Genomic DNA, 24,691 nt, shown 5'->3' on the forward strand with positions numbered 1-24,691 from the left:
CCATTAAAGTTTCTGTAGGACTTGTGGTCAAAATTTCAAAAATAACTCAACTTTTCCTTTTTTATTGCTGCTTGATTTGGGTGTGTCTTTCACAGTGGCTAGATGAGGAAAATCAAATCAGTGGTAAAGCCACAAATTACCAGGGAAACTTGAGAATATGAAATATGAACAAAAAACATATTTTCTTTATTTAATGATTAAAACTTAGCAATCTCTATTTAAATCATCCCTATTTATAAGGAGCAAGAATTTGCCTTTTGCTTTATGAGAAATTTTATTTGAAAGATTATTAAGTTAAAGCATTCTGTTTTAAAGTTGAGCCATATATAGTTTTCATTTTAAGAGTTATATTACAAAATTTGTCTCTATTATAAAAATTTCCTTTTAGCATGTGACCCAAAGCATCAATTCCTAGGATTATTTTGCATCTGTTTTATATACAATGATTTACATTTCTTATTTCTCATTTTTGAACTACCACTGATTTCAGATCCCTGTCCCCAAATCAATATAATGACCATTCTATGTCCCTTTATCTTTAAACTATTCCCACTTGGTCCCATATTTTATTAGCCTTCACATTTCCCTTAAAATATCTCCTAAATGAACCACAGAGGACTCTCCCCTAAATGCTCAGGATCACAGTTTGGGAACCATTACTCTATGTGACTGATTTCTCCCCAAACAAACACTTTGATCATTTAAAAATGATGGCCCTTGCCGAGAGCACTAATGAGCTAACTCGTACATTGTGGTGTGTACACAATGGAGGATAAAAAATGGGCTCGGAATTAGACTCCCTCTTTATTCATCCAAGGGGAGCATTACTGAGCGAGTTATTTTTTAAAAATTAATACAATTTTGGCAGCTTCCCTTGATTTGGAAATGAAAAGGTTTTGAGTAGGTGAGGAGTGACAGGGCTTTCTCTTTTTCTTTGCAGATTTCTATAAAGGGCACAGATATGAAAAGCTTTCTGTGGACGGCAAGGAATCAGGGAACTAGTTGCCCCTCACCCACTAATAACGACCAAGAGATTATTGCCCAGCCCTTTCCACTTAATGTTCAGAAAGACAAATGTCATGTTAAATAATAACACGGATGTTTCTAATATGGTGCTAATTGCAAACATAAAGCTTCTTACTCTTTGGCTGTTGGTTTGGCAAGGCACATTGGTGTAGGTAAAATGCCTTCACAGGACAAAAGGAAGCCAGGCCAGAGGGAGAAGGAGAGGGACTAGGGTTCCCACTTCACCTTGCCTCCTCCTTTGACCCTGACTGCTCCTGTGCCCTTAGGGGGTGCATTAGAGAATGAGTTGTCAGGTGGAAACCCTAGAGAGCTCAAAGGGTGACACCTCTATTTTCAGAGGACTTATGTTTGGGTTCAAAATTCAGGAGTTCTTTTGACAACAATAATAGTAGCTAAGCTTTACTGAGCATTTACTATATACCAGGTGCTCTTATAAGCGTGTTTGCAGTATTAACCCACTGAATCATCCCCTAACGCTATGAGGTATAAGATATGCTGTATTTTGTAGATGAGGAAACTGAGATATAGAAAGGTTCAGTAACTTGCCCTAAATCACACAGATTAATGGTGAATGCTGGGCTTGAATCGCTGATTGTTACCATTGTGTTTTTGTAACAATTATTTTATGCTGAATCATATTTACAATTCTTTTCATACTTAACTTGTATTTGGGATCTGGTAGCCCAGTGAGACATTTTTGGTGGTGTAGATTGATTGCCGAGGGCCCTAGTTGGGCGTTTATCCAATTAGGTGTAATTGCCTTCTCTTTCTCTCTCGCAGAATTATTTGAAGAATTTTTTTTTTAAATGATACATCACACTTAGCTTGTAATTGGCTGTTATTACTTATCAAAGTTATACATGAACTTAAGACATGGATGGGATGGATGGAATTATCTACCAAAGTTTTGACTAAATTTAGCATTCCTCTGGCGTCTTTTTTCCTCATTAATCCCACTTCCTAGAGGCAACTACCTTCAGCAGTTTTAGTTTTTTTAATGGTTATTTTTTCTTTTTTACATTAACCTTCATACTTTGCAATATTATGTATATACTGATTTTTCCTGGTTTATCTATTGTAGGTATTATATATTGATTTTCTATTATAGTTCAATCTAAACTCTCTTATACTCCACATCTTCCCTTCTTCAATTTTTTCAATTATAGTTATATCACCTTTTTTTTTCAATTACTAACTGCCATTGCTGTGTTTTTCTAAGTATTTGCTGTTGAGCCAAGAATTATTATATAAATATCATTCCTTTGGATTCAACTTTCTTTTGTGGGGTCAATGATTGCCTTAATTTAATTCACTCATATTTCATCATATCTATAGCTAATTTTCCCAAAGATGTCAGCAATCTGTCAGACTCTTACCAACCCTTTTCCCAAACACTGAAACATGAAATAATATATTTCCCCTTTTTCTTTTTATAAGTCTTCTTCCTATTGATATCCATCTTCTTCCTTCAACTTGGACTGAAGACTCTTCTTCCCTGATACACATCTGTGAACATGTGACTTCTCCTTGAGATGTTCCTATGTTTGTACGTCTTATTTCCAATCACTTTTTTCCCTTGGTCAAATCCGTCATGTTGCTAAAGTATTTTCCTCAGTAGTTTCCTAAAAAGAATGTAGTGGAAACAAATGCTTTGAGTTTTCCTATATCTGGAGATGTTCTTATTCAATTCTGCTTTCTGATTCATAGTTTAACAGGCTACATGATTCTGAGTTGGTAATATTTTCTCCTTAAATTTTGAAAGCATTCATCTAGCCTCTGGTCAGTTTTTGAAAAGTCCACACCATTCTGATTCCCATTTGTTTGTATGTGATCCTTGATCTTTCTCTCTTCTTACTTCTTTATAATTGTGTGACATACTTCTTAATGTATTACGCTGGACACTTGGTAGGCTCTTTCAATCAGAAGGCTTATATCATAAAATCCTGGGACATTCTGTTGTACTTTATTTTAAAAGTTCTTATGATGCATTTTATTTTTTCTTAAGCTTTTCTATAAGGTAGATGCTGAGCATCCTAAATCATTTTATTTCTTCTTTTTTATAATTCATCTCTCTGTATTTTCTGTTCCCTGACACAATTTATTATCTTATTCTCCAAAACTGTGTTAAATATATTTATTTATGTTTTTAATTTTCCAATGCCTTTCTTTATTATTTATCATGTTTTTATGAATCTTATATGTTTTCTTATTTCTTGCTATTATTATCAATAACATTTTTAAGCATTTTTTCTTTCTTTCCTTGGTATTATTTCTGCTTATTTTGAGTTCCATTTTATATTTTTGATATTCCTTTTCCATCTTGGGACTTTCCTCAATGATCTTAAAGCAGAGGTTATTTTATTCAGCAGTTAGAACAGTGCATTTTACATACATAGTGCTCAATAAAGAAGCATATAATCTACTAATTATAAAATATATACAGTGTATTATATAGTATTATATAATACAGTATTATATAATACACTCTATATGCTATAATTATTATTTTTAAGTATGGTATATAAATGTTATGCTATATATGATGATAATCAGATAATAATCAATTTCTTGTGACCCATGCCTGCATATTCATATTTTTAAATTGCTGTCAGTATGTCACAACACGTGCCCTCCTTAATACCAATCACCCTGCTACCACCTCCCCCCACCTCATTCTCCTCTGAAAGCCTCAGTTTTTTTTCCCAGGGTCCATAGTCTCTCATGGTTCGTCTCCCTCTCTGATTTCTTCCCCTTCAGATTTCCCTCCCTTCCCTTATGGACCTCTGTGCTAATGATTATGTTCCACATATGAGTGAAACCATATGATAAGTGTCTTTCTCTGTTTGATTTACTTCACTTCCCATAATCCGCTGTAATTCCATCCATGTCAATGCAAATGGTGGGTATTGTGATGTGCACCGGGTGTTACATGTAACTAATGAATCATTGAACACTACATTAAAAACTAATGATGCACTATATAGTGGCTAACTGAACATAATAAAAAAATAAAAAGTGAAAAATAAAAAATAGAAAAAATGCTGTCTGTTTATTTAGAGTTGAAGTGCTGTGCTCGTTGACAGACGAGCTTCTCTGTAGAATGCATAGAACATGCAAAAGAGATTTTTTGTTTTCGTTTTCGTTTTTTTCTTTCTTTTTTTTTTTTTTAAGACTTTACTTATTTATTCTAGAGAGAAGGTGAGAGAGAGAGAGCACAAGAAGGGGATAGGTGCTGAGGGAGAGGGAGAAGCAGGCTCCCCACTGGGCAGGGATCTCAATTCGGGTCTCCATCTTGAGATCACAAGATATTGACCTGAGCTGAAAGCAGATGCTCAACTGATTGAGCCATGCTGGTGCCCCACAAAGAGGTTTTTCATTAGGATATCCAAATTCCAGTATCTGGTGAACTTTGAAGCCATTTTTTCTTTTAGAGAATACTCCTCAAGTCTTCTAGATGAGGGGATACATTTTTGTTTCTGGGATTTCTGGGAGAATGGTTGAGAATAGAAGGAAAGTGTTCCACTGCTTAGTAGGTAAATTTAATCCCCTGGTTCATAGTCCCACAGTCCTGTCTAACCTCTGTGATGCCAGGTGACCCTGAGTCAAGACTCCTGAAGGTGTCTGGTTCAATGTCTCTGTTATACAGATCTGGCAACAGTCATCTGGCTATATGCAATGAATGAGTGATCCCAGGAGCCCAGCTTTTCTGGATGATGACTGTTATAGACAACCTTGACTTTGTCTTTCATGGACGCTTCCAAGTGATGGCTATGAACATTGTGTCATTAATACCCATCTTCCATGTCTGGAAACACTGAGGTTGTATCTTCTTTCATTATACAAAGTAATTACATTTTCATATACATTTTATCTCCCCAAAACCTTTTGAGATGTATCACCCACTTTTGCTCACTCTCTCATCCTTTATAAATACATTTTTTTCTTTTACTCTAATTTTAGTAAACAGGGGAGATTAGTGTTTGTGGTCAATCCATCACTTTCAACTAGAAATCCATCCTGGAATCTTTATGGTATGGTATGGTATGATACCGTATTGTATGGAATGGCACCTAGTCATTTCCCAGTTCTAGGATTCACCAAATACAAATCGGAAGTACTACTTTTAAATGGATATAGTAGTAAAGTGGATACACGTTTAGTCTACTCATCTTTCTCATATCCCAAACATTGCTATCATTATTTCTTCTCAGATAACATTCAAGAGGATTATATAGATTCCTTATTTGAAATATGATGAATATAGAAAATAGGAACTTAGGTATAAAATAATTAAGGGAAAGTGTGGTAAACATTAATGCATATTTTAATCTGTGAATAGTGCAAAAACAAGCATTTCTTGAGCGTCTATATCAAGGGCCAGTAGCTTCAGCATTTAAAAACTTTGGAGTCAGAATGCATGAGTTTTTGAATGAGATGAATCTGGGTTAAGCAACAGCTTCTCATTCTTACTAATTTACAGTCTTTTCTCACTATCCTTGGATTTATCATCTATGCAACGAAGGCAATAATCATAACTACTTCATAGCATGGATATTGCACAGTACTCGTTAAACATCACTAGTTATAGGGGAGCCTGGGTGGCTCGTCGGTTAAGTGTCTGCCTTCAGCTCAGGTCATGATCCCAGGGCCCTGGAATGAGCTCCACTTGGGCTTCCTGTTCAACTGGGATCCTGCTTCTCCTTCTCCCTCTCAGGCTCCTACTGCATGTCCTCTCTCTCACAAATAAGTAAGTAAAATCGTTAAACAAAATAAAATAAAGACCCTAGCTGTAGAACCAAATTATTTGGTTCCTGCCTTCTTTCTTAATGGTGGATCTCAGTCAAGTTCAACTTCCTCCAAAACTGGATTTAGGTGACTTGATTTTGATTTTGGTCTTTGAGCAATAGGAGATTGGAATTTACATTTAGGTGATGAGACTTTGGACTTTGAAATGCTATGAAGGAGTGAGACTCTTTGGAATCATGGAAGGAGATGATATATTTTGCTTGTGGGACATGATTTGTTGAGGGCCAGAGGTGGGATTGCAGTAAGAATTCTAGAATGACTCCAAGGCTGTCACCTCCTGGTGTGTATGCCCAGTATAGCCACATCTCCTTGAGCGTTTAAAGGTTTTTCTAACAAAATGCTTTCAATGTATCCTAGAAGGAAATGGCTGAAATTTCTTAAAGTAGAGAAACAAATCACTTTTGGAGGAGGGATTTATTTATTCTAGAGAGAGAGAGAGTGAGCACACGAGTGGGAGAGGCAGAGGGAGAGGGAATCCACAACAGGCTCCATGCTGAGCACTGAGCCTAACTTGGGGCTTAATTTCACAGTCCTGAGATCACGATCTGAGCTGAAACCAAGGATCAGATGCTTAATCGACGGTGCCACCCAGAGACCCCAAGAAACAACTTGTTTTGGCAGAGTTTCTAGAATCATTGAAAATGTTATTAATACATTAGCTTAATATGATCCACTTACCAGAAGGACTACTGGGAGAGGAAAGATACAATTGGTATCGGGGAGATTATAATGATGATGACTTACCACAGGGTTGAAACGGTATATGTATTCATTTTTTAAAATTTCTAATGTAATCCTACACGGAATAAGTACTATGCTATGCAATAGTTTGCAGTTGAGGGAATAGAGGCACCAGGAAATAAAGTAATTTGCCCAGAAGGTAAGGGATAACAGAACATAGAACCATTCAGAATAATAATCTACATAATTATGTGATGCTCTTTAAAAGCAAAATTGTATCTATCTACCCATATCTACACTTACCTATAGCTATGCAACTTCTCAGTTTCTCCCTGTAGAAGAGGAATTAATCCTCAAGCATCATATATACTACAGAGATCAGGAAACTGTTATCCAACTATTACCCATCTATTATCCAGTATCAGTTATTTCAATTTTAGTCTAATGAGGGGATCATTTTGAAAATTTGACCTGATTTCAGGAAGGAAAGATGACAAATCCCCTATGAGAAATTATAAGAGCTTATCTGGAAAGGACCCCTGACTTTTGAAAAGAATGATGAATATGTTTCCAACAAGATAACTGTAAAACAAGACATTATAGGCTATTGAAGCTTTGGGTGAATGGAATGGAATAATAGGTCACATGTATAAAGAGATGCAATATGAAGTTTGAAATGGGCAATCCCATAATATGTATTCCATACTACGCTAAATTTGGTGAATTTAAAGTTGAGTAAAACATGATCTTTACCCTCAAGATTCCCTAGAGAGGACATCTGCTTTTCTTCATTTTCAATAAATTATTAGTATATAATTCTTACTGTTACACCCTCAAGGCGTGATAAATCATGAGGAAAATGATTTGCTCTGGGAACTCTGACAGTTACAGCATAGTAATCAGATTGAGGAGTCTTGGATGATTATACCTATTCTTTGTCTATTTTCACGAGAAACTTCCCCCAGATAATTCCAAATTGAGTTTCATGTAAACATTTTTTTTTTCAAAGTATACCAACTTACCTCTTCTTTGATTAGTTCTTTTTAAAGTATATACATCTAAACAAGTGGTGCTAACTTGAAGGTCAATCAGGAAAACAGGATGAGGGATTTGTCTTTTATGAAAATGTGCTGCCTTTGAGAATTTTTTTGATACCAAAAAATGGCAGATTTTCTCTTATAAACCGTATGTTCTTGCATTTCTGATATCTGGAATGAGTAGCTTGCCAGAAACATTCTCACTCAAAAGCCAGACTAACCCATGAAGGTGTCCAAAGAAGTCTGTTCTGATTACTGAAGATGTTGAACCAGTCTTGACTTCAAACAGTAGATATTTCCACACTTTAGTGGTATATGACAGCTCTATTCATTCCACAATGTCAAATTCTTTGGTTTTGGCCATTGGGTATTTATGCATTTCTGGCTTGGGAAGCAGAGAAGCCTAATTTGATTCTGGAGCCAAAAGTTTTTAGGCCCTGTTCCTTTGGAACTTGGACTGGAGGATTTTGGCACTGCATAAAGACTAGGACAGGGCAAGTAGTCACACATAACTAACTCAGTCAACAGAGCATATTCAGGGAGAAAGATCATGCCTGCACATGGATAACCATTCTCCAAGGCAGACTGACAACACCCTGAATTCAATCACCCTTAAATAAACACACAAGGAAAGCTCGGCTCTAACATACCTTCGGGCGCTGCTCTCCAATGCTGCCTGATTGGTTTGAGTGCCAGAGGCCAGAATATGCAGATGCAGCCATTACTGTTGTTCTTACTTATGTCTGTCTGCTGTCTGCTAACAAGCGTTCATATGCTTTGGATCATTAAAGTCACAACCTCCTATGCCAATCTATTCCTCTCTACGGGTTTGCTGTAGATCAGAAAGAGAGATGCTATTTTTGTTTCTTTCTCTTTCCATGAGGACCTCCAGTCAGGGTTATTTTTGAGGTCTGAATATCATAGCTTGCCCCGTTGCCCCCACCGAGCATATAAATCGTGTTCCCGTTAGGCTTGTTCCTTTTGCCTGATTTATTTCATTTACTATTGTATGTGCCTTTCAACGCGAGGCGCGAGGCAAGTGATCTGTGCTGGGGCTGTGACAGGCAAGAGGGGCTCTAACTTAGACTATTTCCTGGTGCCATTGCTATCTGTGAGAGAGAGAGAGAGGTCTGCTGTACTTACACCCGTGCTAAATTTCTTCTGACAGACTCCAGGTGGTCGGAATTTTCACAATCCAACCCATTTCAGTGTTAGAACTTGTCATGTGGGGCTCTGTGGATTCTCTCCTCTCTTTCATCTTACAGTGGGTGGCAGGTCGCGTCCATTTGGGCCCCTACCTGCAGAAGGCCATGGGTGTCCACAGGTAAAAGCAAAGGTGGAGAAACGCGAGTTTCACTTTCAAGAGAAGGCACGAAGGCAGATATTATAGAGGGAGAAAGAAAAAAATTGTCACTTGTAGTATTATGCAGGCTGCCCATCTAAACCCATCATTGCCTGGCATCTACACACTAAGGGCAAGGATCCAGCCAACTTGTGAGTGGGCATCATGCCATTTGAGCAGATGGGCACGGAAGTCGGCAGCCAGTAGACCATGTATGTGCATCAACGGTGGGTGTTGAGGGCACGATTCCCAGAGGAGAATGTCCTAACAGCTGTCTGGCCTGAGCCAACATACTTACGACCAAGGAAAAGTGCCATCCTTCAATCCTGCTGAGTTGGATTAACCTTCAGAACTAAATCTGCTTTTTTCGGCAGCAGAAGGTGAGTTTGGGGTCTCTGAAAACCTCAAAGAACACATAAAGAAAGGAAACCGGAAAGATACAATTATTAGATATGGACTAACGCCGCCGAGCGCCTTCATGTGCATATTTTAGATATTTGACCAAAAATCTGTTAAATCTCGAAAGAGTGGCATAGTCGTTAAAAGCCTTGCCTCTCACAATGCTTGTAGAAGTGACCTTTCCACACAGGCAGAGCATTTTCAGGGAGGTAGTACATGTCCAGCTTAGCACTAAGAAATAATGATGTCTGAGGAAACGTGTCAGCAGACTATAGAAATCAAACCGTGGGTAAATATCTTTGTCAAACTTTACATATCGTGGATCAAACCTGACATATGGTGGATTACTTTCCAAATGACAGAATTTCTTCTTCAGTGATTGAACATATACCTGAAAAAGTAAAAAGTAAACCCGGTATTTCAACTTAAGCACATTGGGGCAATGAAAGACTTCTATTTGAGACTGAAAATAAAACCTGATTCTAATTTGTTTAGTTTTTAGACAGTTAAACATTGTAAAACTAGATATAGGTTGTTTCTGCCCAACATAGTCAAATGGTGATTTGACAATGATTTGTTTAATCTGGATAAAATAGATGGACTGTTTTGACCATTCGGAGTCCTCAATAATTGTTCGTTTACTAGTTTGTTTGTTTTGAGGTGTTTATGAGATAGTTTTCTTGGTATTGTTTTCTGCTGTCTTGAATCTTTTTATTTAAAAGATTACATATGACTTGCAGTTCTGGAGAAAATGTCAGTTCGGCCCAAGTGTTCTGTTCCCTTTTTTTTTTTTTTTTTAAATCATCAGAGTAGTAACTGTTACGGAGGGTAAAGGAGGTAGTAAGCAAGCTATATTATTTGCTGGCAACAGTAACTTTAGCTATGGCTCTAACAAAGTATATAATGCTTTAGATTTAATACCAATAATAGTATTATGAGTAGAATAAAATGTTTATGTGTCTATTTTAGCACACAGTTTCTCATTATACCAACTTGGAAATTCTTGTTTAAATAGGAAGGAACATGCAGAGAAAAAGTAAACTAAAAACTAAGACAATATATAAAAGTACTTTGCCTGGAAAAATGTAGAAAATTATGTTATGCAGGTATGGCTATGTTTCTTGGTTCTGGTAGTTTTTATCTCAAGAGCATGTTCGAAAAGCCTACAATCGTAGTGCGTCTAAGGACTGTATGAATGTCACTTCTCAACTGAGAAAATTCTTGGAGAGGAACATTCGACCGGAAGCATGAAAAAAGAAATGAGAGAACTAAAGGAAACAGTATGTAGCAATAAACGAGGCCATGTGCATGGTATATAACTAATTTTTATTTAAGCAAGAAGGTGTGAGGCAGTTTGGTTTTCCTCTTGGAGGAACACATGTGTTTGGGACTAAATAAAGCCAGGGAGGAATATTAAGAAGTTAAACCATTCCAGCAATTGCTTCTCTTTGGCTATCTGGGAGATAAGAAAATGTGGTTAAAGCTGAATTTAACTCAACTAGACTTAGCTCAGGATTGAAAGTCTGGTGACCACCACTGATGACCCAGATGTTGACCAAGGACTATTCAACAAATTAAAAAAAAAAATGCTGAAAAACTTTAATATGTCCTCCAGAAGGTTTTTGAATCCTTCCCTTTAATGTTCTGCAGGAGATGATAGAGATAAGGGAGAGCGTCAGATTTCTGACTATTTATAGTCAAAAAGGCTTATGGAAGAGCCAAAAAAGAAAAAAAGGGAGCATTTGCTCATGGATGTCCACTATGGTAACTGAATGATATCATAGGCAGAGGGAGAAGGCAATCTTAACAGTGAATCAGTATACCTGTGGTACCTCAATAAGGAGCAAAAAAGAAGAATTTGGTTTCTCTATGGTGAACGTCATTACCTTCTATGGAGATTTATGAAAAATACATACAGTTAGTGGATGAATAATTGTGATTTTACATGTGTGAATTGACACGTGTCCACAGATAGATAAAAATAGAAGATTAAATGCATGATAAAATAATACCCTCATATATTAACTTTCTTTTTCTCCTAGCAAAAGCAGTTACCTACCACATACACATGATTTTAAAAACACAGCCATCTTTTAGGTCGATGCTTATTATATCTAAACAACCAAACTGTTGTGAGTACAAGAAATATTGGCCATGTTTCCACATTCACCCCAAAAATAAATAAATAAAAATTTCACCAACTTTTCTTAATTTCTGATTGTCATAGCTTTACGAAAACAAATTTGGCAAAACAAATGAAGATTTGAACATAAAAATTGGGATGCACTCCCCCAGTGAGGGGGGGAAGCTTTTGAGACACCATGAACATAAAAACTAAACTTAACTACAAATTTATTTCTGCTTTTTATCCAAGTATCCAGGGAGGTCGTTAATGGGAGGTATGCCTCAGAAAATGTATATGTCTGTGAAAATGCTGGAGCTAACTAATGCTTTTATTCAAGTGATTTTTATTTCGACTCCAAGCCACAAGATATAAACTTTCATCAAAAATGGTAATCTATTTAAAATCAGAGCTATGTGGAATGTTTCATGTTTATGTATAACTTTCATAGTAGACCTTCCTATACCAGGAAAATAATATGCCCAAATTCTGTTATTTTTACTTCGTACCAAGCACTAGTCCCACCCATCAGTTTCATATTCTTTAAATAGATTAAAATGAAAAAGAAATGGAGGGAAAAAATGAAAACACTTCAAAAAAATGACTTTTTAATTTTTTTTTCCTTTTGGAGGAAAATCTATCTGGAAAACTTAATTATGATGTATAATAAGAACAAAAAAGGAATTTAAAGGAAAATATGCATTGCACATTCTCAGTACTTCATGCTTCCAACTTTGCTTTGCACAATTATAAAGCTAACATACCTGAGAGGGGACAGAAAATGAGTGGAGAGAGTGGTAGGGGGAAACAAAGAAGGAGAAACACATAGCTCTGATCTGAAAGTAGTTCAGGGATATATTCATCTGATTGATTTCCAAAAAAAAGCCAAGCAGAAGTCATTTGTATTTCAAGTTTTTTTTTTTTCCAATGATATCTACAAATCATTCCCATTTACTGAACATAATAAATCAAGAGGAAGATTACATCATTGCAAAAAGATGAGGGCTGACTTTTCCGTCTCTTCGAAGGAAGAGAACAACTCGTATTTATTGTTAAAGCTCAAATTTCTTAAGATACAGAACACTGTGATGAGAAAACAGTCAAGACACAACCATAGCCCCCTCAAAAGAAACTGTGAAGTAACATTCTTAGTAAATAGACCAGATACACTTTAAAATGGCTAAGGTCTCTTTTTACAAAATACTGGAAGTAAATTGAAAATTACCAGTTCATAAAATTCTCAAATGAGAACTATAAAATCATATTGAAACCAAAATATCATAATTTGAGAGTGTACAAACTAGCAAAAAATCAGGCTGTGGACACTTAAATAAATATGTGGTTGATAAACATACGTGTCCACTTATGTTTAGAAAAAGGATGCGTATACTATTTCAGAATATTTGGAAGCAAAAGAGAAAGCGAACATACGTCGTAAAAACTGTTTTTAGCCTTCCTCAGAAGAAATGATTCTATAACTCACAGAGAAAATAATGTATCAAAATAATGTTGTATCAAACTACTGCTAATATTATTATTGCTATTCAAGTTTTCCAAATTCAGTGATTAGTTAAGAATTGCTGCAAAAGTGAAAAGGACCTGAGACTGAACAATGGAGCCCACGATTGCTAGCATTCTGAAACTTACCCAGAAACAATTTGTAGAGTAAAGCATAGGTTTTTAATATCAGATACATTGAGGAAAAATTGGGACTGTCCAGAAATGAAGTACTCTTCTTGCAATACTAGTATTAGAGATATTTAGTAAGATGAACAAATACAACAAACATGTATATTTTGAACATCTTCTATTAGAAATTACTGGCATATAACTGTACTAAACATGCAATGTTTACTGGCTAAATGAATGGTTAATAAAGGCATCTGATGTCTTAAGCAGAAATGTTTCTCAAGAAAGTGTCCTGTAATAATTCGCAAAATTTTCAAGATACTACTAATAAATTATTGATAGAGAAGCATATACAAATACTGTAAGATTTTCTGTTATTTTATACTACGTATGGCTTAGGAGAGCCTCTGTTCCCTTCAAACTTACCTCAGAAAGTTTTGATTGACCTTAAGTGTTCTTTATAATTATTATTTCAATTAAGTAAATCACATAAAGACAGCTCTCTTGATATATCTTAAATTTTCTTGATATCCATGTAACACAACTAAGCAAATTTGGATTCAGAATTTCCTAAATCATAAGTCTCAGGGTAATCTGATTTGGCATGATAACACATTTCTGTGCCTAATGCTTAACTGAGAAGAGCATTAAAGCAAAGACAGGTGATGAAAGTTCTCTTTTTTCCTGCATCTCCATAACTTGGTTGAACATGATAGATTGGCTAGCTTATTGATTTAGGAATAATCAGCAATATTACTTTCCCTAAAGGAAAATTAAGATAATTCATAACAGATTTGAAACCTGATTTCTAGCTTCCTGTGTAAATTTGTACAAATTTATAAGTTTGACTCAAACTTCTTTCTTAGAAGTAACCCCTTATGCATGCAGATAATCTCAACTTTGGAGTTCCCCAAGAATGTAATGACTGCCTTTATGTATATACATTATATTGTTGGTGAAACAATAAAGTACAATAGTTGAAGGTTTAGATTCTGATTAAATATCAACCATGCTGGGGCTCCTGGGTGGTTCAGAGGGTTAAAGTCTCTGCCTTCTGCTCAGGTCATGATCTCAGGGTCCTGGGATCAAGCCCTGCATTGGGCTCTCTGCTCAGCGGGGAGCCTACTTCCGCTTTTCGCTCTGCCTGCCTCTCTGCCTACTTGTCATCTCTCTCTGTCAAATAAATAAGTAAATAAATCTTAAAAAAAAAAAAAATCACCCATGCCTTTTACTAGCTCTGGATCTTCAAAGTTACTTAAACTGTCTGTATCTGTGTTTCTACATTTATGATAAAGGATGAGAATTAAGTATGTTAATATATGCAAAATACTTAGAACAGTGCCTGGCAAATAATAGGCACTGAGTACATGTTAACAGACAGTAACACTGTGCCATTTCTTAATTTAAATTCTTATTTATACCATGAACCCAATCGTTCCTTTTAAAGGTGAAATAAACATGTGCTCAGTAACTGGTCATTTCTGTTCTGATTTCTTCTTATTAAAATTTGTTTCCCCGGGGGGCACCTGGGTGGCTCAGTGGGTTAAAGCCTCTGCCTTCGGCTTGGGTCATGATCCCAGGGTCCTGGGATCGAGTCCCACATCAGGCTTTCTGCTCAGCAGGAAGCCTGCTTCCTCCTCTCTCTCTGCCTGCCTCTCTGCCTACCTGTGATCTCTGTCAAATAAATAAATAAAAATCTTTAAAAAAAAAAATTGTTTCCCCGGTTGCCTCGGCGGCGCAGTCAGTTGGATGTCCAACTCTTGGTTATGGCTTGGAGAGTGATATCAGGATAGTGAGATGGAGTTCCCCACACCCTCAGTCAGGCTCAGCTCTAATGTGGAGCTTGCTTGAGACTTTCTCTCCCTCTGCCCCTCCACCCCTCCCCTCTACAGCTACACGTGCATGAGCTCTCCTTCTCTCTCTCTAAAATAAACAATAAATAAATAAATCTTTTAAAAAATCTGTTTCCCAAATTTCATTCATTCACTTACTATGTTTGTGGAGTTTTTTTTTCCTCATCTTTCACACTGCATAGTACTTATTTAATGACATTATTTATACTCTATTTTAATGGAGAATGTATTCATACCACTAACGAATGGCTTTGTGTTTTAAGTTTTTCTGCTAAACCTTTAGATTGTGTAAACGATAATGAAAACATTCATCAATTAGAATCATCTGTTGTGCCTCTGGTAATATATACCTAATGCATTTTAAAACATTGTTTAATAGGAAAACTTTCTATACTGACAAGAAGAGACTATTTAAAGGCTAGTGGGCCAATATACCCATCAATATCTAATAATGATAAGACAAAGGAAGGCATGGTTTGGCCATAGAAAGGATGTTAAGACGGACACAAGTGAATGCCCAGGTGCTTATTCATCAATGCTGTGGAGACATTACTTGATACTACTTTCTCAAGCCTGAGGTATTTTATATGCTGAGAGAGTGATTTTTAACCTGAGACTGAAAATCCAACAAATTTCAGAGAAATGGAACAAGAAAAAAAAAATCCCAGAATTCTTCTACTCTTGTAAATTGAATGTAAGACATATATATTAAATTTTCAGTGAAGATAGTAAAGCCTATTTTAATAACTAATAGTTAAGAGAAGTAAGTTCCAAATGTCTTATAGTACAAAATAAATTCCTAGTTCCTTAAAAGGTTTAAATACCCAGTATATATATGTGAATATACATATAAATACACACACACACACACACACACACACATATATATGCCTTCATTTCAACATGAATTAAGATCAACTATGGTTGTTTTATTTAGGGTAATGCTAGCAGCTGTAAAATTCTCTAAAATACACAATGGCTCCAAGAAAGAGAATTTTCTTTCTTTCTTTCTTTTTTTAAAGATTTTATTTATTTGACAGAGAGAAATCACATGTAGACGGAGAGGCAGGCAGAGAGAGAGAGAGAGAGGGAAGCAGGCTCCCTGCTGAGCAGAGAGCCCGATGTGGGACTGGATCCCAGGACCCCGAGATCATGACCTGAGCCGAAGGCAGTGGCTTAACCCACTGAGCCACCCAGGTGCCCTAGAATTTTATTTCACATTACAAAACAGTCAGAAGGAAATTTTCTATAGGAACTCTCTGTGCTTGCTACAGCTTTTCTCTAAGTATAAGATTATTCCAAAATAAAAAGTTGACGGAATAAAATAAAATGCATTTTCCTGGCCTATGTTTGGCTTTTCTGCACATGGGGATTCCGAGTCTTCTTCCATCTCACATCTTCAGCCTCCTGCAGGGCCTTTTTCGGTGTGCACTTCCAGCCAGTACTCGAGGAAGGAGGGAACATAAAGGGGAAACACTCACTGGTTAATAGTTTTGAATGGGGAAAGCTTCTCCTTGATTCTGTTCGTATCCCGTTGGTCTACATTAGCCATGTGGCCACTCCTAACTGCAAGGCAGGCTGAGAAATGCAGTCTAGATACATGCCCTGGAGAAAGGACAACATTTTGGTGAGCAGGCATCAGCGTCTGATCCCTTCGCCATAGATCAGTTTGCACCTGTCTTCCAGCACTTAGACATACATCTATCTGCCTCCCCAAAGATGATGACCCAAAGTCCCATGCAGTTACTACATTAAACTCCAATAGCAGAATAACAGGAGAGAAATAACTTTCTCCATCACACCAATTTCTCTCCAGGGGGTTAGAGGTTTAGAACTTGAAAAATGAGTTCTCTCTTCTGTTTTTCCCATTACATCCAATAGACAACGGTAGAATGAGAACTTGATAACTGCAAACACTCCCTCATTTGTAAAGGAAATAAATGGAACCAACCGTCACTTGACTCAAATGACTATTAAGCCTTGCTGGGCAGGCCCTGTGAGACCTCTGCCCTCACAGCAGAGTCAGTTCCTGGCTCTTCTGGTTCTCCTTTCCAGGATGATTCCCCATGTCCATTGTTCTCCAAGGTTTCTGGCTCTCCTTTCTTGAGCCTCTTCCTTCCCCGTCATCCCCCACTGGCCACATTGAAAGTGAACTTGGAAGAGAATGGCTCCCTTGGAGGTTGTACTGCCTTCACAATGAGGTTTTGTGGAGCAAATACGGGGTTCAAGGGTTGTCTAGAGTCACAGGTTTTTGAGGCCAGGCTTCTCGTTTCTTTGGTAATACAATTCTCTCAAAACCTGAAAAGGGTTTGATTTAATCCCTTCAGTGAGTTACATGTGCCAGTAACCAGAGTCAAGGGCATCCAAAGTTCTTTTCTAGACAGTTTTCAGACCTGCTTTATTCTTCAGTACCTCACACTCATCCTGCAGTCTCTCTTTCTCTCTCATTCTTTCTTTTCCGACCTCTCGTGTCTTCCACCTTACCCTGTCCCCCCTTCATGTAAAATACTGGAAAATTCCTGTTTAGTAAAATACTATTATTAATTAGAGCTTCTGTTTTAAATTATCAAACAATACAATATTTCATTATAAATTCCTTCTTTTTCTCTTTTTGTTTTATTATAGAATCAGCTTATGATGCTTCTTTGGCAGAGACAATAATAGGCATTTTAAAAATTTTGTTCCAAAAACACTAATCCATTGATTATTGTGTTTGTAAATATATTTGTAGAAGAGGACATGAAAATTCATAGAGTATTGACTGAAAAAGCTGAGCTCACATCATATCTTAAACACAAGGTGTTTCAACATTAAATATTTTGTTCCATAGCAAATCATCCTGAAATGTAGAGGTATAAAACAATGATTTTTTGTTTATGTTTACAGAATCTGGTCAAAAATTCAAATAGGACATAGCAGGAATAGCTTGTCTCTACTAGACAGTATTTGAGGCTTCTACTGGGACTGGAAGCTTGGGGATGACTCAATGGCCGGCAGAGGGAACCATCAGAAAATATCTATACTCGTACGATTGGCAGTTGATACTAACTGTAAGCTAGAACCTCAGTTAGTCTCTTAGCCAGAAAACCTATGAAATCTCTCTCTGTGGTCCCTCTGTGTCAGATGATTTGGGCTTCATCCCAACATGGTGAATATTTTCCAAATGTGAGGGTTCTAAGAAAACAGAGATGAAGTACATGACATTTTTATGCTCTAATATTATGTCATGTAGTGTCATGTCTATCATACTTTTTGACTGAAACAGGCATAAAGCTCTGCCCAGGTTTGAAATGAAAGAACATAAACCCCACCACTTGATAAGAGGAGTGTCAAGGTTACATGGGAAGAAGAGTACACAGAATAGAAGATATTGTTGCAGCCGGCAATCTTTGAGTACACATTTTATTCATGTTAGTTAATGTCTAAGACATTTACTTTCTGTTTTATATCTACTTTGACTTTTTGAATGAATCTTAATATGGTTATTTACCTGTGTACTCTTATTAAGGTATGCTCTTTAAAATCATTTATAGCTTTTTTTGGAGAAAAATAATCTAATAATATCTAATGCCAATATTTTTGCAGATATCCCGACACAGAAGGAATCATTCACAGCATGCCTTGAAAGATGTCATTCCTCCACTGGAACAACTGGTAAGTTTATTTCTTTGCAATACTGTATTATTTATCTACTTCAACAGAATAAATTATCCCCAAATTCAACAACTTAAAGCAACACACAATACTATCTCATGTTTGTTTGGATCAGGGATCTAGGCATGGTTTAGCCGAGTCCTCTAATTCAGTCCCTCAAAAGATTGCAATCAAACTTTAAGCCAGAATTGGGGTCGCATCAGAAGGTATGACTGGGGAAAGATCTGCTTTATTGGTTGTTGGAGGGTTCAGTTCCTCCAGGAATGTGGTCCGGAGGCTTCTCTCAGTAATGTCCCACGCGGGCTTCACCAGTATGGCAGCTTCTTCACAGCACGCAAACTGAAGGCAAAACCTTTTGTAACCTTATCCTGGTAGTGATATCCCATCAAATTTTCCACATCTTCTTGATCAGAATCAAGTCACTAAGTCCAGTCCAGACTCAAGGAGAAGGAACTGCACAAGGCTGTGACAAATAGGAAGCAGAGATTATTTGGGGCTTACTGCAAATTTTAACACTTTTTTTTTTTTTTTAAGAAAAAATTTGATCCTGGGGAGCCTTGGTGGCTCCAACTTGTGCTTTCAGCTTGGGTCATGATCTCAGGGTCATGGGATCCAGCCCTGTGTTGGGCTTCACATTAAGTGTGAGTTTGCTTGAGTTTCTCTCTCCTCTCCCTCTGCTCCTCCCACTCACGCTCTCTCTCTCTTTCTAAAATAAGTGAATAAATCTTAAAAAAAAAAAGAAAGAAAGAAAGAAAGAAAGTTTAATCCCTTACCAGTAGATTCTAAGCCCACTAAAGCAGGGATTTTTTTGTTTGTTTGTTTCCATTTTTGCTTATTATTGTATCTTAGTGACAAGAAAGATGCCTGAAACATTGTGAATAATGTGAATGAAGCATTAGAGATATCCTAAAAACATATAAGCCCACGATTCCTGATATGTTCTGACACTTCTTTCTATTAGTGACTCCTTTTTGATAAACACCCCTTTATTCCATGCTTAGCCTTCCTGCTAGATTTCACATGGACCAACATGCTTCTGTCTCCATTGGCTTACAGGATACTGCATGGGATGACTTCACTCCTCTCTTTTCCCTACTATTCCATCCCTATTATCTTTGGGTCTTCTCATCCTCAACAACAAAAATACTTATTTTTCTAGTTCAGTTCTCTTATTTTCTTTCATTTTGCATGTTCTAGATCCCCCATCTCCACTCTGGCCATTGTTCCATTACTTTCTTTGTTTTAGAATAAAAATTCTTTACAAAGATTGTCTTCTTTTATTGTTGTCAATTTCCCCCCTCCTTTATTTCTTGAACCAACTTCATTTAGGTTTTTATCTCAATCACTAATCACCTATCAAGGTCATCAATTGCTTCCATATCCATTGGTAAAGTCTCAGTTTTTTCATTAGACCTCAGAATTTAACCCAATTGATAACTCCCTTTGAAATATTTTCCTCATATGACTACCATGAATAAACCACTTTCTCATGGATTTCCAATGAATTAAACAGCCACCTGTTTTCCATCACCTTTGCTGGTTCATCTTCATTTTGTAGCTCAACTTAACTTTTCTTCTCTTTATATTTATTCCGAACAGAGAATCATTCAGTGCTATGGTTTTATGTATTGTGTTACACTAACCACTTCTCCAGCGTGGACCACTGCTCTAAAAGCTGTTGTTGTATGTTTTGGCATATTCACTTCTATGTGTAACATACATTTCAAACTTAACTCCCAAACTGATCATGATTTCCTCCCAAACTTGCTTCTTTCAATCTTCTCCATTTCACTAGATGCTAATTCCACTCTTCCAGGTTCTTCAGTCAGAACTCTTAAAGTCATCTTGGGATGCCTGGGTGGCTCGGTCAGTTAAGCATCTGCCTTCGGCTCGGGTCATGATCCCAGGTTCCGGGGACTGAGTCCCACATCCAGCTCCCTGCTCAGCAGGGAGCCAGCTTCTCTCTCCGCCTGTTTCTCTCCCTGCTTGTGCATTCTCTCTCTCTTTCTCTCTATCTCTGACAAATAAATAAAATCTTACAAAAAAAAAAAAAGAGGATAACTCTTAAAATCATCTATGCCTCCTTTATTTTTCTCACAACTTAAACATCTGCTAAGCTGTTTGCTCTGTCTTAAGAATACATCCAGAATCCTTTCTCTTCTCACTATCTTTATGCTGTGTCATCTCTCACCTGATTTACTGCAATGGCCTCCAACTCATGTGCTGCTTTCCCCCTCACCTTCTACTTTTTATTTGCAAAACAACAGCTAGAAGGATCTTGTAAGAGTGTAAGTTAGGTCATGTCACTAACTTATGATTCAAATTCTGCTCTAGCCTCCAGGATCTCCCAGGGTAAACGCTGACATGAATGCAGGGCTCACCTTACCAGATCTTTACAGGTGTCAGCTATCTCTCTGGCCTCACCTTTCCCTTCTCCTCCTGGTTCACTCTGCTCCAGCCGACCTGACCTCCTTACTTCTCTTACAGGGCCATTACACCTGCTTTTTCCTCAGTCTGGTACAAAATAATTCATTTTGTGCCCAGAAACTTGTAAGACTCATTCCTTCACTTACTTTGACCCTCTGTTCAAATACCACTTTTTAAGATAGGTCTTTTCTAATTTCCCTAGAGACAAATAAACAAATAAGAAAACCCACCATTTCTGTGGAGACTCCTTTTCTCATACCCCAATTCAAGTTTCCCCATGGAACTCACAGCCATTGGGCGTAATACAATTTCTTTCTGCTTTTTATTTCATTAGAATGCTCTGTGAGAACATGGATACCATCTCCTACACTCATAAATCCATTCCCACGAGTCTAACACTTGTTAGGACATGTAAGAACTCAGTAAACTTATGTTAAATTAATGTACAAATGGAACAGGTAATGGTTTTTGTTTTTCCTTGCAAGTTCGTAGTACACAGATCTCTACTTGTGTACTTTCTCTGCATTATCTCATCCTATCTCTTGAAGTGCTAGCCAGTCATTTTTTTCTTCTGGGTCTCCTCATCATTGCAGAAGTCAATTCTCCCAGATTGAACCTATCATCACCTTGTTCGCAAACTGGTTTCCCTTTCCATCAAGCTTCTCTTTATGAGTAACAAGCGTGTATCCAGGCTTCGAAGGCACTTTCTTGGATCCTCCATTTTACCTATGGCCCATCAAGCAAGTCACCATTTTCCAAAGCAGTTTGTCTGTTATGGGTGTGGTGCCCACATTTTTCTTTGTGGTTAAACGGACATCCTTGCCCAGGCCTTCAAATGCTTCTGATGGCAGCCCCCAGCCCGCCCCTGGACTCCACCAAGCTCCTCCCACTGATGATGCTCAGCAATTCCACACTGGTCTTCTGGAAACTGTACCTTCATTACTTCATTTTTCCTTGTCAAAGCACTCAGTAGCTTCTTATTCTCCGTGACATTAAGTCTCTAGATGTCTCTCATGGTCCCTGATTTACCTATTTATTATGTACTCCCAAATACACACCCTCAAGCAAGGAATGGTAACATGATTAAGACGTGGTTCTTACCCTCAGAGTGCTTGGATTTTCTGTGACCATTAGTTACTTCATCTTGGCACTTTTCTGTATTTTTCACCCTCAGTTTATGGGTAATATACTTGTTCCATGTATATTACCCTGTAATGCTTAGAAATTAGAGGGTCGTGGTCTGTATTTCCTTTATTACACCATACTTCTCTTTATATTGTTTTCGACAATAGGACTTGCTCAGAAAAGACATGTTTGTCAACTGATATAATAATAAGATATGAAAGGTGTATTAAAATCATACTGATGTTTCTTATGTTAATAAATATATGCCTGCTATTTGTAGAAGTTCTCTATGAGAAAAATTCTCTGAAACCTGCTGGGCTGGGTGGGGAAGGGCAGGGGGAGAGAAAGAATTACAAGCAAGTTCCATGCCCAGCTCAGAGCCTGACGCGTGGCTTGATCTCATGACATTGAGATAATGACCTCAGGCTGAATCAAGAGTCATTTGCTTAACCAACAGAGCTACTTAGGCACCCCCCTGTTGAACTTTTTGTTATCCATTACCATTCACACCAAGAATTGAATTCTTTTCCAAAACCCATGAAGTTTTCTTTGTGTCTGACTAATCTAACTTTATATTAGTTTTACCTAGATGCACATATTTGTTCCCACAAATCTGGTATGTTCCTTATTTTCATCTCTACTACTCCCCTTCCTTCCCACTATTGCTTATGGAGTCAGCCAGAGGGTCTCACAATAGTTTCCCTTAACAGTACCAACCAGGATGAGCTACTATAGATGCACTAGTATACATTAAAACATTTTAGAAAATGATAAAATTCTTTAAGTTGGAGTTATTACTCATTATTTTTACCATATGGATTTTTGAGCTTATTTATATCCGACACTTTTTGCTATATAAATCTCATTTCCTTTATTTCAGAACTCCCCTGAATATTTTCTAGAAATCATGAGAAGCCTTGGCTTTAAGCTAAACTGGCAAAAGTATCTCATTAGATCTAACCCCTTGGAGAAAAAATGATTCACTTTACAAAAGTGGAATCTGCCACGGTCGGTGCGCCAATAGATGCTATCACTCTCCGGTAGCCAGGCTTCACCTCTCAATGCTCCCTTTAATGAAGTAGATTATGATCAACATGGTTAAAAAGAAGCATAATGCATTTGTTTTGAATACTGGCAAGAACACATTTCTAGCTGGAGTCTAACATCTCATGGCAGAGACCACCCAGTTCACTGACAGGTGACGTCATTCATGCCACATGGTATACAAATCCATATGCTATCAATGCAAGAGATCTAAATTATTTTCTGAAAATCCGTATGGGTGCTTAACAAGTGCTGTAATGCAGCAAAGATTTTACACACAAAACGTCAAATATACTAATATGCGATTGTTTCCCAATCTTGTATATTTCATTATTTTCAGGGCACTTTCCCTTTTTCCCTGAAAGAAATGCTCCACAAAAATAACTGTGCTTATAACATGCTAAATTTTTATCATCTTTATTTTTATCAAAAGAGTCTGAGACAGTCTATGGATAACCCTGCAGGAGTCAAAAGCCTGTGGCAGGTTTTAGAGAATCATCTGCTGCCTCCTGAGCTAGGAGGATTTGTAGGACAGAGCTCAGGAAGTTGCCATGGCTTGGGGGCAAAGCAGGCTTTTGCAGATAAACCTTAAGTCTCAGATTCTACCTTTTGGAGCCAGATATCATTTTGTGGATTAATTAATACTTGTGAGGGCTTTGAGGATGAAAGACATTGTAAGCATACAGTGTTTTCTTATTTTAAAACAAAGGACAGCCACTTGGGGGGAATAATTCTATTGATCAGGCTGTGCTTTCCTTAAATAGTTAAAAAAAAATCAAACAAAATTTCCAAAAGCTCTTCAGACTTTAAATATTTGACTTTAGTAAGATAAAAATTTCAGGTTTTCTGAAATAACATCCTCCCAGACCTTCAAGTTGGTAGTGTGCTAATCATAAGTTATATAATTTAATAAATCTAATAGAAACCATCTCCTGGTTGTTGTTTCCTGTGCCCTTCCTTTCATCCAACAGAAGTGTCTTTATTAATTTCTGTATTTACTGAGGCCATCCTTGTGCTAGGCGCTATGCTAAGTTTGTGGTATGCAATGACATACTAGATAGTCATGTCCCTTTCTTGAGGAGCTTTCATTCCTTCAACCTAGGAATGAAGAGTAGTATTAAACAAATAAAGGAAGGCATCATTCTTTAAATGCGAATTACAAAACATGCTGTGGCAGCAGAAAAATAATTTCCCATGAAGGAAGGGCTAACCTAGCCTGGATTAAGGAGTCTTAAAAGCACTCTTTGAAAGGGACATTTAAATTGAGATTGCAGGACACACAGTTTGTCAAGCAAAGAACTTGAAGAGGTTGTGAATAGGAGGAAAAGCAAATGTAAAGACCTGAAGGTGAGAACAAAATTAGTTCATTTAAAAAAAAAAAAAAAAAAACTTGCAAGACTTCCTCGGTCGCCTGGGTGGCTCCGTCAGTTGAGCGTCTGCCTTCAGCTCAGGTGACGATCCCAGGAGTTTGGGATTGGTCTGCGCTGGCTCCTTGCTCAGCAGGGACCCTGCTTCTCCCTCTCACTCTCTATCTGTGCTCTCTCCC

General features: G+C 37.3%; 1 protein-coding gene across 1 annotated transcript in view; it reads left to right on the plus strand.

Annotated features, from left to right (window-relative positions):
- Positions 1 to 24,691, plus strand: part of ARHGAP15 (Rho GTPase activating protein 15) — a 604,723-nt gene that overhangs the window by 59,378 nt on the left and 520,654 nt on the right. The window contains exon 3 of the mRNA XM_059166761.1: positions 18,481 to 18,549. Coding sequence (XP_059022744.1) covers positions 18,481 to 18,549 — 69 coding nt within the window. The remainder of the gene's footprint in view (positions 1 to 18,480; positions 18,550 to 24,691) is intronic.

This window comes from Mustela lutreola, chromosome 3, assembly GCF_030435805.1.
Source record: "Mustela lutreola isolate mMusLut2 chromosome 3, mMusLut2.pri, whole genome shotgun sequence".
Lineage (NCBI taxonomy): Eukaryota > Metazoa > Chordata > Mammalia > Carnivora > Mustelidae > Mustela > Mustela lutreola.